At 44.0% G+C, this 15,214-nt stretch overlaps 1 protein-coding gene across 1 annotated transcript in view; it reads left to right on the top strand.

The window, feature by feature from the left end:
* Nucleotides 1-15,214, top strand: part of PIK3R2 (phosphoinositide-3-kinase regulatory subunit 2) — a 151,247-nt gene that overhangs the window by 82,200 nt on the left and 53,833 nt on the right. Inside the window, exons 5-7 of the mRNA XM_077476339.1 lie at nucleotides 789-920; nucleotides 3,781-3,982; nucleotides 10,681-10,766. Of these exons, the coding sequence (XP_077332465.1) occupies nucleotides 789-920; nucleotides 3,781-3,982; nucleotides 10,681-10,766 (420 nt within the window). The remainder of the gene's footprint in view (nucleotides 1-788; nucleotides 921-3,780; nucleotides 3,983-10,680; nucleotides 10,767-15,214) is intronic.

The raw sequence follows: 15,214 nt of genomic DNA, 5'->3' as shown, positions 1-15,214 counted from the left end.
GGGGTCCCCCTGCCAGCACTCCAGGCCCCACCTATCTCTGTTAAATGAAACAGAGCGGGTGGCTTGGCCCCATCCCCTCTCCCTTATCGTAGCAGTTGATTGACCGTAGTGGGAACTAATGGCTATCACTGCTATCAATCTGCCAATGAGCAGGGAGACACAGCAAGAGCAGCTGATCTTGTGCACATTGCTGGATCAGATCGGGATCAGGTGTTGTGTTTTTTTTATTTTTTTATATAACAAATGTGTCATACTTACCTGCTCTGTGCAAGGGTTTTGCACAGAGCGGCCCGGTCCTCCTTTTCTGGGGTACCCCAGCGGCACTCCTGGCTTCTCCTCTACATCGAGTGCCCCCATGGAGAGCTGCATTCCATAGCGTGCTCCCGAGTCCTGCTGCTGCATCCATTGACACCGACAGCAGGACTCGGCTCCGGCTCCCATGTGACTGGATTTGATGGATTTATTTTTTTGACAGCAGCAGGAGCCAATGGTCTCTGCTGCTATCAATTGATGCAATGAGGACCCGAGACAGTGGCTGGAGCTGCTGGGCTCGTTTTCATCGCTGGAATGATGGGCTTCAGGTAAGCAAAAGGGGGGCAGCTGCAGCACAGGTGTTTTTTCACCTTATTTGCATAGAATGCATTAAGGTGAAAAACCTCAAGACTTTACAACTCCTTTAAGGCTTTTAAGAACCACTTTAAGTACACCCATGTGAAGGAGGCCTATCTGTATTGCACATTTGTAAATTCACATCCTACTTCAGTACAAGGTGTTCCTTCTCATTCTAGAATTTTTCGGAGGTGATTTGGAAGCAGCAGATGTACATTTTATTGCTGACCTAGTCAAAACATTTCTTCAAGAGCTGCCAAGTCCTGTAATACCTTCACACATCAACCTGGAACTCATCCAAATACTGCAAGGTAACATCTGATTTTCTTTGAATTTTACTCTAAAACTATTCTTATCGAATCTTTGTCATCTAAACACTGCTTTTTTTATGTCTGTTATTGCTAAAGATCAAAAGGTATTAAAAAAAAGGATAACTAGCTATAAGAAAGTATGCAAACAATTCACTAAGGCTCGGTTCACACAGGGGCGACTTGTCCAGGCAACTTAGCAGCCTGACAAGTCGCGCTCCGTTCTGTACTATGGAACCGTTCTAATAGGAGCGACTCAAGTCGCTCCAACTTAGAAAAAAGGTTCCTGTACTACTTTTGGGGCGACTTCAGGTGACTTGCATTGACTTCTATACAGAAGTCGTTTTGCAAGTCGCCGCTGAAGTCGTGTGCAGGTCGCGTCTGTGAGTCGCGCTGCAAGTCGTGCCGCCCCTGTGTGAACCGAGCCTCACTAAAAAGTGAGTGAGTCAGCGTTCACTGACATCATCTGACATCTTCATCTGTGTATAATATATACTGAAATAACAATAAAATAAATAAAAATAAAAACGGACTATTAAAAACAGAAGATAAAAAGTAATAGACAATGATACTAGTCCATGAACAGGTAAGAACCACAATGTGACTCAGATCAATGGGAAAAATGGCAGCAGGTGGTGACTGGACAGGATACATGCAAGTCGGCAGCTCCTTGTTGAGGTTTGGGATTCCCTCTGAAACAGAGGTAAAAAAGAGAAAAACAGGGAGCCAGGTCAGTGTAAATAAAACCAACAATACTTTATTCCAATATCCACTTACATCTAAGAAACTTGCAATCTGTGTGTAGAGGTGCTGTGATATTGTGTGTGATGTTCCAGGATGGTAGACAGGATGGACTGGATGGCTGCTATGAGTGTCCACACTCGCTGGCGAAGACAGCTGAGGCAACATCTTCAGTGAACTCCAAAAGACTTCCACCACCGAAAAACCAAAGGTGGACACACTTGATGAAGAAACCACTGCCCACACTAGCAGGGACCCACCTGAAGCAGAAAGATTGTTGTCAGATAAGGGAACATATAAAAAACTTACACAAGATCTCCTAGAATCCTATAAGCTAGAACAAAAAATCAAGTAGATCAGGCCCCTAAAGACAAAGTTCTCACTACAGGGTAGAGCTGCACTATTCTGGCTAAAATGAGAATGTTTACAACGGCATTTCCTCGTTCAGCCGTCCCGTGAGACGATTGAGGGTATGCCCATGGCGATTGAGTCTGTGGGACCCGCGACCGGACTCACGGGGGTCCCGACCAGCACGCGAGCACGCCGCCGGCAGGGAGGCAAATTTAAAGGGACGTACAGGTACGCCCATTTGCCTGCCCGTGCCATTCTGCTGACGTACATCGGCGTGCACTGGTCGGGAACCAGTTAATGGCTAGCATATGCAAAAGTCTAATGCATTTGGTTGTTTTTTGTATTAATTTTATTCTTTTACAACAGGGCCACCTATCTCAACTCAAGCTTTTTATATTAGTCCTCACACTTATCCCAGGTGACAATGTTCACTAGGACAAATTGAGAGAACAAATTACCCCAGCATGAACACAGGCAGCAATAATACCTGACTGCGGTCCTAAACCTTCTCTACTCTAAAACAGGGTTTTTTTTTTTTTTTTTAATCACATATTCATACTTACCTAGGTGGATGCTGCATCTGTCCCCCGCCGCCTCTTCAGTGAGAACTAAACCACCGAACACGGCTGATGGCTCAATTCTCTCACCTACCCGAGCGGAGAGCTGCTGTCTCAGTCGGCATCTCTCCTGCGCTGCTCCTCCACGCTCTTTAGTGTGCTGAGCTGTAGAGGGGCTGTAAAACTGCCATCTCAGTCTCTAAGGGACTCGCTGAGAGGCTGAGACTCCTATCAGTCCAGATTTCTGTGATGTCAGAAGAGAATGGACTTCAGACCACTCTCTGCTGAAACTGGGTCACAGGAGTGCAAGATGAATTGCACTCCTGTGACCCATAGGAGAAGCCCAGCCAAACAAGCTCAGGCTGGACTTCTCCTTTAATGTTTTTCTTGGTCTGACTTTCACTTTACTAGTCTTAGGTGACTGTTGCTTTTGTAAATCTGTGAACACTATTAAAGGCTGTCACAGTAATCACATGATGGGGTACCAATCTCAGAGTCTCCGGATCATTGATCCAAAACCAAGACTGGCAGTGCCAAGAAAGTTTCGGAAAAGGGAATTAGGATTTGCATTCCCCCAGCACGTGCAAAGTTAAACTACTGGTTGCAGACAGGAAGGTGTTAAAGCAGAACTTGCAGTAACTGTATCTGAGTACCATAAACTGAAAAGTTTAATTTTTGACATTCTAAACATACTCCTCTATCCATGTTTCCATGCTTTATTTTGTAGGGGAAATCACTTTGAAACACACCCCCTAGCATTCCTAGCCACGGCTAGAGGGAAGTAAGTAAAAAGTAAGGGAAGATGATTCATGTAGCATTATCTTCATGCAATCCATCTGCCCTTAGCTAGGTATGCAGGGAGGAGGGTGTGCTTACCTAAAAAAAAAAAAAAAAAACCCCCGCCTCCCTCAGCGGAAAGAAAAAAAGGCCCATGAAGACTCATGGGATATCATAGTTTTGGCCTAGGCTAGAGACCAGGAATTAAGTGCAAAAATGTGTAATAAAAAAACATTAAAACAAAAAAAATGTTGATTGAGAAAGTTTAGTTTTGCTTTAATCTTTTTTTCTATTTTCATAGCAGAAAGATGTTGCCAACATTAGTCAGCATCCTCACAAAACAAGCAAAAAACACTCAAGTGACAATATGAACTCTAAATGTACCTTTTTTTTTTTTTTTTCTTAATGCATTAGTTCTTGTTTTTTCTGTCACACAGATCCTAGTGAAGACGAGCAGAAGAGAGCACGTATTTCTTCAATTTTACAACCACCTACTGTTCCTATTCAGCATGTTCTCACTTTACAATGTATACTTTGGCACATTGGAAAGCTATGCAGCTTTGGCAGCGTTAATGGATTCAACGTGAAGGTAGCTGCAGAGATCTTTGGACCATTGTTGGTTCGGCCTGTGATCACAGGGTGAGTGTTTTTGTTTTTGGTCTAGCTCTCCATTAATTTTATACAAACGTTTAAGGTTTATTTTTGCCAAGTGTTCATTGTAAAACAGTTTAGCAAGCCTCCAGTAATCAAGAAAATCCTATAAATATATAAAATTGCTAGACCCTGGACATTTTTGCTAGACCCTGGGTTTTAATATTGCTTCGGACACTGGATCCTGAATGGGCACTCACCTCGGCACTTTGCACAGAGTGCTATGCAGGTCCAGGGCCAAGGTCTATTGCTATAGAAACCAGACCCTGAAGACCATTTGAGGGTGTGTTTTATACAGGGACCAGCAACAAAGATGGGTTATAGAGGGTCACCATGTATCTCTGACTTGTTACTGTAACAGGGACTTTGTTTGGATTGTATTCACTTTACAGTGTAAAGGTTTCTAACCTGGCGCAAAAACGTAACCACTCAGTTTCATGTTATGTGGATAACCTGGTGTTACATCACACCACAGGTCACAGACTTTACCTCCACCTCTGCCTAGAGGCCTTATAAGGTACCCAGTCACTTTCTCTGGACCTTTTGCCACAAGGACCTCATTTTGGGACTGTTGCTGCATATTTGTTCTCAGACATGCTATATTCCGCACCCTACTCTTAGTACCCCTCAGGGGAATATCCTTACCTGTAGCTATTGTGGAATCGAAGCGAAAGGGAGCTACAGCAAAAACCCCTGTAAACATTTGTTCTGTTCAACCTCAGTCTGAGTGACAATGCTTCCCTTTAGTCAGAGCAGCACCTGATTTTAACACCAGTTTCTGCATCCAATTTTGGCTGTCTCAAGCACGCAACAAGCTCTGTCTGACTAAGGCAGATTTTTCTTAAACTATGTCACAATTTCTTGGACAGCTAACCACTGTACATTGGCTACAAAATGCCAGACTCCTTCTCCAGCTCCACAGTCTCTACCTGAGCATAGTCCCGATATACCATCCCTGAAATACAAGAGGATGGAATTAAAAGGACCCAGAGGCGGAGTTAGAGGAAACGGTGGAAGATTTCCATACACCTGATGTTGCTCACTTTTTTTGTGAGCAGAAGCCTTGACATTGTTAAATTTGACTGTCCCCCTTTTTGTCATGTCCCTATTTGGGTACAAAGTGACCTGCTAAATCTAAAAGACATTTCCTGTTCATAAACAAATAGAATTTTATGATGATTGGATCAATCCAATAAGGTTTTTTTTACTCCTCTGAAAAGCCAAGCTCTATCCAGTCGAAATAGAGTTCACTAAAAAATTGTATTTTCCAATAGTTTGTGTGCCATCTCAGTCTCAAACAGCTCACTGTACCAATTGAAGGTGTTCCTTCATTCAAACATTCTACAGATAAGACATTTGGGACACTCTTAAAGGCTCTCCTTACACTTTTAGCCACAGCTAGGGCAATGAACAAACCAACATGATCTTGTATTCCAGGACTATGCTTTAATTGAGAAATTTACATTTACCTTTTGTGTTGCTCTTTTTATGCTCAAAGGTTTTTACCTTAGAGAACAGCAGTTATACTAGTTATACTAGCCCTAGTATATGAATGTGAGTTGGGGACCTTGGATTGTGGGCTCCTTGAGGGTAGGGACAGATGTGATTGTGCAGTGTATGTGTGGAGCGCTGCGTAAATGGCGCTATATGGGTACCTTAAATAGGGGTAATTGTAGACACGCACCCACACTCACTCTTGAACTAGATGGACAGGTGTCTTTATTCAACCTTTCTAACTAGGAAACTATGTAACCTTGTTTTCACTCTAATAGAGAAAAACATCCAATATCAAAAGACAAGTTTCCAGGTATTCTAACAATATAATGCAATATAATATATAGCGTTACAAGAACAGGATGGGAGTCGAAAATACTACTTTGAGATCATATGCCTAGAGATAAGACCAGGGGAATGAAATTCTTTAAGACGTGTTCAAAACATGAAAGATGGTCTAAAGAGAATTGAGTTTGCAGGGCAGGGGTGTAAAAGTGTTTACCTGTAGGTATCTAAAGACCTCAGATCATGGTAGTTTATGGGTCTCATGCAGGGTCAAGAAGGAAAGCAACCTGCTAGGCCAACTAACCAATGCAAACAAGCAAGATTAAAAAGCTGCCAGGGGGCAAAGGAAGCCAGAGCAACTAGAGATGGATAAAAGGTCGGATGGAATGAGAGGAGCAGTCAATGGGTGGATAAAAGCTGGGATGATCCTTTGATGTGATCCCATAGTCTGAGAATGCGGGGAGGGAGAATTAGAAATACAGTACACCTTCACTCTGTCAAAGCTATAACAGGTTATTGAGTGGGAAAGTGTCACAGCCTGCAGCTTCAAGGCCTACCCACAGGGGATTTTCTGCATTTGGGCGGCTTCCTATTTTGCAAGATGGCCAAGATAACCACTCAAAGGTGGAAGAAACAAGATCACTTTAGGAAGAAAGGGTTTAGATATAGCTATGCCGCTCTTTTGTTTGCATGCCTTAGAACCAAGTTTTTCAACCGTGGTGCTGCAAAGAGTTCTCAGGGGTTCCACAGCAAAAGCACAAAAAAATGCCCCAACTAAGGTAGGCAGGTAAATGAAATATTCTTTACTACCGGCTCAAGTTTGTTGGGTTTTTTCTTGTTTTTGTAACCACAATTCTGGTTTTTATTGTGCCTTTCAAACTCACATGTAACCTCCTATGTGCTGTGTGGGCTGCCCTCCTGCGTCCTGACAAATCATGACATAATCAGTTGCTAAGGAGGTCTTCGTCAGACTGCTCAGCGGTCTTGGTTTCCCCTGACTTGCCGCCACAGATGATACAGAGGAACAGGTTAGAGGGGGCAGGGGCTGTTCGTGGCACTCTCCTTTAACTTCATATGCAGCTCTCCTCCCTGAGCTTCTCCCCATGCAGCCGGAAGTGTTGAATGGGACTGGGGGTGTGGCCACCTCCTTCCCTCCTCACACAGGTGGCTGCTATGGTTGATCAAGGTTCAAGATGAAGGAGCAGAGAAAACAGCCCTGCAAGTCTCCTTTCATCTTCAGTGGTGCGTTGTAAGTGGCAGATTGCGAGAGGCTTCTCCAGCAGGAATTCCATGTTATTGCACACTGATTGACACTACCATACTGACACTACATACCGCTCACTCACTGACGCTGCCATATCGCTCACTGACTGCCTCTACTATACCGCTTACTGACTGATGCTACCATACCGCTCACTGGCTGATGCTACCATACCGCTCACTGGCTGATGCTACCATACTGCTCACTGATGGAGCGGTACCATACCGCTCACTGACTGCTCTACCACTGCATACTGCCCTCTCCTGGCAGTACATACTGCTTAAATATTTATACAGGTACAAGGCAACTCTGTGTCATAACCTACTGACCACAAAACTCTGCCTCACATACTACATTTTAAGGCTTGTTCACACCAAGTGAATGCGTTCGAAATTTCTTGTTTTCCCACACCACACAAAAACTTGCCTTTTGCAGATGCATGTGGGTGCTATTCTCAATGGCACTGCCATGCATCTAGCAAATGCTAAAATGCATGGTACTTCAGTACCATATATTTTGGTGTGGAGTGATTTTAAGAATTGTGCCATTCATGCTTGTTTCATATGCAGAGGGCAACCCATTGAAAAACACAATGCGTGGGAATGCACAGAAATGTGCATGTGTGCTCAGACGCACCTCCTGGTGTACCCCAAGATTGTGCAGAATTCTAAAGGGTGCCTTGACTGAAAAAAGGTTGAGAAACACTGCCTTAGAACATGTAATTACACACATTTCCAGAAGGGTTGTAGTCTCCATTCACATGCACAGAATTTTGTGGCTAAGTGCCTAGTGAGCTAGAGCTGTCTATAAAAGACATCTCACATCCATACCCTTTGAATGAGGACAGCTCTTTGAGGCACTTCAGTCATTAAAGATGTCACATAAGAGAAGGTTCTTTTCCCACAGCAGAAAATTCAAGAGAACAGTTTGCTTATTTCTGCGTCACAGACATTCTGAACCCATGGGTTGAACCAATGGTTTCAAAGGGGTACAAATTTGAATTCACAACTGCCCCCCCCCCAGATTTGCAGAATGCCCTGAAACATCTCATGCAACAGGGAATAGTTGTGCCATTACCTCCACAGGACAGGTTCAAAAAATTCTATTCAAACCTGTTCATGGTACCAACGTTCTATCCTAGCACTAACATCTCTCAATAAATGCTTTTGAATGCCAAAATTTTGCATGGAAGGTCAGTTATTGCCTGTCTGAAACAAGTAGAATACCTGGCAAAGACATCCAATGTGTCTATCTGCATTTTCCACTTAGTACTTTCTACTCATTGCATCAAGAGACCATCACTTTCAGTTTGTCACACTGCCATTTGGCCTATCCTTTGCTACCAGCAAATTTACTGAGGTCCTTGCACCTATTCTTGCCTTCCTAAGATCACAGGTTATCTAGACAACCTTCTGAAGGACTCCTGTCCCTTTCAACTATATGCAAACATCCACAGGACAATTCAGATACTTCTAAACTGAACCCTCTTTCTCTCAAAGCTCACACTCAAAAATTCAGGTCAAAGATAGTCTCTGTGAAATTTTTCATCAAAGTTCTGTTCCATTTGCTAAATTTTGAGATTTTTTCAACACAGCATCCTAATATGTCACAGATAGGGAACCCCGGACATGGCTGGCCTGGCCTCCAGATTCAACAGCAAGCTACCTCTGTCTATGACCAGGACCAAGATTCCTTTAGCATTTGTATTTGATGTTTTGACAATCTAGTCTAGATTCAAGATAATTTTTGCCTTCCCTCCAGTGCAAATTCTACCTTGCCTGCTTCACAAAATACAGCAAAGGAAGAAACTAGTTATTCTTATTGTACCAAACTGGCCAAGAAGAACTTGGTACACAGATGTATTTAGACTACTAGGAGACAACCCCTGGCCTCTTCCCAACAGGCCAGCCTTGCGGTCTCAGGGCTCTGCATTCCATTCTGGTTCTCGGTCATTGGGTTTAACAGCATGGATGTTAAAGCTCAGGTCTTCAGGGATAGAGTTCTCTCTTGAGTCTGTCATTCTTATCTTGCTTATTACAAGAAGAAAAAAGCCACTTAAAAAAGATCTATCATTGTGCCTGGAAATCCTTTCTTACCTGGTGTGAACACAGGCACTTCAAACCCAGAGATTACTCTGTGCCTTGCTTTCTGCACTTCCTACAATCAGGGCTTGACTAGAACCGGACCTTAAACACCCTGATACGAAAGGTTTCTACTTTTTCAGAAACCTTTTATCCAGGGTGTATGTCAGATCAGGCCCTCTTTGCAGCTCCTTGCTGTTTCTTGGGAAACCTGTGGTGGAAGGAAAGAAAATCACATAATCCTATGGGCTACTTAACATGAGATGGAAGGAAGTTTTATACAAAAACCCATAGCCTGACTAGGGGGTTGTTTACACTTGCTTCAAAATGTGGCCTTAGACGCGCTTTTTTAAAGCGTTCTGACTGCCAGTGAATGCATCTGTCACGAAATAAGTTAGCTTACAGCGCTTGCTTTGCTTCACAAATTATACCCTATGTTGCTTTCTTGGTGTTTCAAAGTGTCTCCAAAGTTTCCATAGAAGTCTATGACAAAGCTCGCTAGCAGCACCTGCAGCTTTGTAGAGGCTTTTATTTAGCGTTGCTTTTGTTTTGGAAGTATTGCAGATATGAGAGATCCCAGGATGCACTGGGAAACCAACAAGCAAGCCATAAAGACATCATCAGCAATCATTTCCAGATCACGTTTATATAGACTGGAAGTGTTTGATGTAGATATCACATCTGGTGTACAGCGAAGAAAGGTGAGAAGGGTACAAGCTGGAGTGGAGCAGCTAGCAGACGGCACACAGTGTGCAACATGGGAACCCTATAACGGAAGGTGAGAGGGGACTGAGTGGCAGAGGATCAGTAGAGCTGGGGGACCAGAGCAGGGCAAACTAGCAGAGGTTACACACAGTGCACCACAGAGGAGCAATATAGCGAGAGGTGAGTGGGGACCAGAGAGCACGAAGGAGGATTTGCACACTAGTTTCTGTATAGTTTCATAAATTGTCTTTTTGCCTCCTACATTTGCATAAGAGGCAGAAATCATAGTATGACTCCTCTCTGTCCTGTCCTTTGTTTTCCCTTTTTTATTAATTGACAGCTACAACAGAGAAGGTAAAGAGAATTGGGTAAGAATTAAACACCCTTTTTACATGCTCAGTTCCTGGAGAAGAATCACAAAATAGTTTCTACAGAAAACTTCCTTTGAGGGAATTGTTACATCACACCCTTGTATCACCTCCCACTAATCATGATTAATAGACTAGCCAAGATGGCATGTGGCTAATGCAAAAAAAAAAAAAAGCATAGCCAAAGGCTTAAAAATTGGGGTACTTGTTCTAGGGGCTTCCCATGCCTTTTAAAGAAGCAGGCCAAGGAAAGATCTGTCATTTAGTGGAGGAAATTTTTTTTTTATGTCACTTTTGCTTGACTACACTTACCGTATGTTAAATGTTTATTCAGGTCTGTCTCTATTTCAGCTTTAATTTATTTAAAGGTAAAAAAAAAAAAAATATATAGAAAACATTTTATTTAGATTTGAGTGTATACATTTGAAATGGCCATATTCCTTCTTGCTAATTTTCTATTTCCTATTCTGTTGTTTTTGTTCTTATGTACAGGGCAGAAGCATTGCCTGATTATCCTGCTGTGCTCTTGGAACTTCTGCTGAAGGATAATAATGTTCCTATAGAACACCCTCCTCCTGGTATGCTCATCATGTAATAAATTCAATAACATCTGTGTCATGAAATCAATTTAACAGTTCAAACCTCCTGTGTAACGACCATTTGCTTTGACCCATGAAATTATTTTGTGAATCGTACATCTTTTTTTTTAATGTGGTCATAGTTCACCTGAAATCAGACGTTGGCTGCCTGTCAATTGTATGATAATTACATTGTTTATAAGGTTGAAAAAGACACAGGGTCCATTCAGTTGAACCTATGTGTGTATGATTTTTTTTTTTTTCTCTAACATTTCCCACGACCCAGTGTAAATCCTCAGCTCTGGAAGGTTTTACCCCTTGGTCTTGACCAGGCCAATTACTTTGCTACTTTATTTAGTAATTGCGTGATCATGCAGAGCTGTACCCAAATTTCCCACATAAATAGAACTTTCTTTTGGGTGTATTTGATCACCACTATCTGCTTTAGTTTTTTTTTACATATATAAATAAAAAAAGACCAAAAATGATGGAAAAAAAACATTTTAACCACTTTCAGACCGGACCAATTTGCTGGTCAAAGACCAGACCACTTTTTGCGATTCGGCACTGCGTCGCTTTAACTGACAATTGCGCGGTCGTGCGACGTGGCTCCCAAACAAAATTGACGTCCTTTTTTTCCCACAAATAGAGCTTTCTTTTGGTGGTATTTGATCACCCCTGCGGTTTTTATTTTTTGCGCTATAAACAAAAATAGAGCGACAATTTTGAAAAAAACGCATTATTTTTTACTTTTTGTTATAATAAATATCCCCCAAAAATATATAAAAAAACATTTTTTTCCCTCAATTTAGGCCGATACGTATTCTTCTACACATTTTTGGTAAAAAAAATCGCAATAAGCGATTATTGATTGGTTTGCGCAAAAGTTATAGCGTTTACAAAATAGGGATAGTTTTATAGCATTTTTATTAATAATTTTTTATTATTTTTTTTTTTTACTAGTAATGGCGGCGATCTGCGATTTTTATTGTGACTGCGACATTGTCGGGGACCCATCGGACATTTTTGACACATTTTTGGGACCATTGTCATTTATACAGTAATCACTGCTATATAAATGCAGTGATTCCTGTGTAAATGACACTGGCAGTGAAAGGGTTAACCAGTGGGTGGCAGTGTAGGGGTTAAGTGTTCCTAGGGGTGTGTTACTAACTGTGGGGGGGTTGGGCTTTCATTTAGTGTACACTGATCTCTGCTCCAATCACATGGAGCAGAGATCAGCGTCACTAGTTGCTAGGCAGAATGGAAAAATGTTGTTTATACAGCATTTCCTCCATTCGGCCGCTCCGTGAGACGATCGCGGGGATGCCCGCGGCGATCGAGTCCGCGGGTCCCGCGACCGGACTCACGGGGGTCCCGACCAGCGCGGGAGCGCGCCGCCGGCGGCGCGCTCCCAATGGCAGGGCGGCATCGAATATTGGACGTACATGTACGCCAATATGCCTGCCCGTGCCATTCTGTCGACGTAAATCGTCGTGCGCTGGTCGGGAAGTGGTTAAACTTATTGCTATAAAACATAAGCAATCATTTTTTAACCACTACAGATCCGCGCTATTGCCAAATGACGGCATTAGCGCGGACCTACATTTCCGGGACTACGTCTATTGACGTCGTCCCGGTTACGAGCGGCCTGCGCGCCCCCTGAGGGGCGCGCGCGGCGCGCTCTGTGATCGGCGAGTCCGTGAGACTCGCCTGATCACCGATCCGTGTAAGGGGTCGATCCCGACCCCTTATCACGTGATCAGCTGTCAGCCAATGACAGCTGATCATGTGATAGAACGGAGCCGGTAATCGGCTATTATTCCTCCTCGCGCTGACAGCGCGAGGAGAGAAAAAAAAAGCCGATCACCGGTGGCCGTGATCGGGACATCAGTCCCGATCACGGCCATCAATACAAGGGACCACCTGCCACCTGCCTGTGCCCACCTGCCTCCCGCAGTGCCATCCTGAAGTAAAATAAAAGCAAAAGTAAGTGCCCCCCGTCAGTGCCCCCCGTTAGTGCCCATAGTGCCCACAGTGCCACCCACAGTGCCACCCCACAGTGCCACCCACAGTGCCACCCAATCTGCCTCAAAGGTGCTGCACCCCAGTGCCGCCCATCAGTGCCCAGCAGTGCCGCCCATCTGTGCCCAGCAGTGCCGCCCATCAGTGCCCAGCAGTGCCACCTATCAGAGCCACCTATCAGTGCCACCTATCAGTGCCCATCAGTCCCATCTATCTGTGGTACCTATCAGTGCCCATCCGTGCCACCCATCCGTGCCACTTATCCGTGCCACTTATCCGTGCCACTTATCCGTGCCACCCATCCGTGCCATCTTATCTGTGCCCATCTTTGCCCATCAGTGCCGCCTTATCTGTGCCCATCGGTGCTGCCTTATCTGTGCCTATTAGTGCCGCCTTAACTATGCCTATCAGTGCCCACCGGTGCAGCCTATCAGTGCCCACCAATGCAGCCCATCAGTGCCCACCAATGCAGCCCATCAGTGCCCACCAATGCAGCCTATCAGTGCCGCCTAATCAGCGCACTTCAATGAAGGAGAAAAATGACCCGTTTGCAAAATTTTATAACAAACTATTAAAACATGATTTTTTTTTTTTTTTGTTTGTTTAGCAAAAAATAAAACTCCGAGCTGTAACTAAATACCACCAAAAGAAAGCTCTATTTGTGGGAAAAAAATGATAAAAATTTCATTTGGGTACAGTGTTGTATGACCGCGTAATTGTCACTCAAAGTGCATCAGCGCTGAAAGCTGAAAATTGGTCTGGGACTGAGGGGGGTTTAAGTGCCCAGTAAGCAAGTGGTTAAACAAAAGTCAAATTTCTTCATAAATTATGACCAAAATGTATTCTGCTGTGTCTTTAGTAAAAAAAAAAAAAATCCCAATAAGTGTATATTGATTGGCTTGCGTTAAAGTTATTATTTGCTTACAAATGAAGGTATATATAATGGCATTTTTATTATTTGTTTTTTGTTTTTTAATACTACTAATGGCAGTGACCAGCTGTTTATAATGGGATTGCCATAGTGTGACGGTAAATCTGACACTAACTGACAATGAGTGGGAACTGACTGCCAATGACCTCGCCAATTACATTAATACAGTGATCAGTGCTAAAACTATACACTGTCACACTGACTGGGAAGAGTTAACATCTAGGGTAATCAATGGGTTAAATCTGTGCCTAACAATGTTAAATGTGTGCTGATTTATACTAAAGATCTTTGTTTCTTATCCCTGCTCTTTGATAAAAAACAGAGAAATTGTTTCCTCTGTACAGAGCCCTTTGTTGATCGTCAACACAGGGCTCTGGACTGTGATTGGACACAGCCAATCAGCAGGTTCCGGGCATGAAAAATCATTGGCCAAGACCTACTGACAGACTTGTGTCGGTGGGGAGGGGGGCACATATGTGTACATCCTAAACCTGGAAATGGGCAGCAAAGTACCAGTACGACATTGCGGGTGGGTCGTCCGCAAGTTGATATTCTGGTTCTTGAGGAAGACCTCTAAGTTTAAGTTGTCAACACTTTAGCTAGTACCACTTTCTGGGGGAGGGAGCTCACATTTGCTCTAACCTTAAAGAACCATTTCCACAATCTAAGGTTAAAACTCCTTTCTTTCAACTTCAACCTCATAGATTGATTTCAAGCTTGAGTGTACAGTGTGTGAGGTCAGGCACTTAAAGCAGTGGTATAGTGGTATTTTTTTTTTACTTTTACCTACAGGTAAGTCTCTATAATAAGGCTTACCGGTAGGTAAAAAAAAATATCCTAAACATGTCAGCTCCCTCGGCGTGGATCGGGCGAGATGTCGGGGCCTCGTTCTAAGGTAAGTATTTCATAATGATCTAGTATGCTCCAGGGCGCACATATGACCGGGCTACTGATGTCTGCGTCAGTGTGCCGAGGCCAGCAGCCACCCTGTTCTGATCAGAGAGTGGGTCTGTGATGGAATGTCTCCCAGCTCTTCAGGACTGGTAAGTATAGCTCTCCCTGCCTCGGTGGGGCTGAGCAGCTGGGCATTCCCTGGGTGGTCGATTCGGGGTTCCTCACCTCCCTCTCTTCTCTCCCTGTCCCTATCTTCGCTCCCCCCCTCCCTGTGGAGGATGCTGCGTGTGTCTGTACAGGGGCTCTCCGGGGGGGCCTCTCACCTGTGGGGGGGGGGGGGGGGCTGCGCTGATCACTGCCATTTTCAGTCACTGTACCGAGCACATTGCAGAGCGGTTTCAGCGCCATAAGCAGCAGCTTTGAATGACACAGAGCAAATTCCTCTGCACCTGGGAGCTGTCAGAACACGGGCACTACTTGCTGGACAGCGCAGAACCTGTCAGGGTGATGAGTCCTGTGGGAAAGAGCCCCGCAGCCAGCAGCAGTAAGGAGGGTGGGACCATCACTGCCCTAAGTCCCTAACAGGTGGCAGACAGGG

Source organism: Lithobates pipiens, unplaced genomic scaffold (assembly GCF_037356315.1).
Source record: "Lithobates pipiens isolate NorthernLeopardFrog02 unplaced genomic scaffold, aLitPip1_a1.2 Scaffold_13, whole genome shotgun sequence".
NCBI classification, from domain to species: Eukaryota; Metazoa; Chordata; class Amphibia; order Anura; family Ranidae; genus Lithobates; species Lithobates pipiens.
The sequence above is the reverse complement of the archived record's forward strand: the minus strand, read 5'-3'. Positions and strand labels throughout refer to the sequence as shown.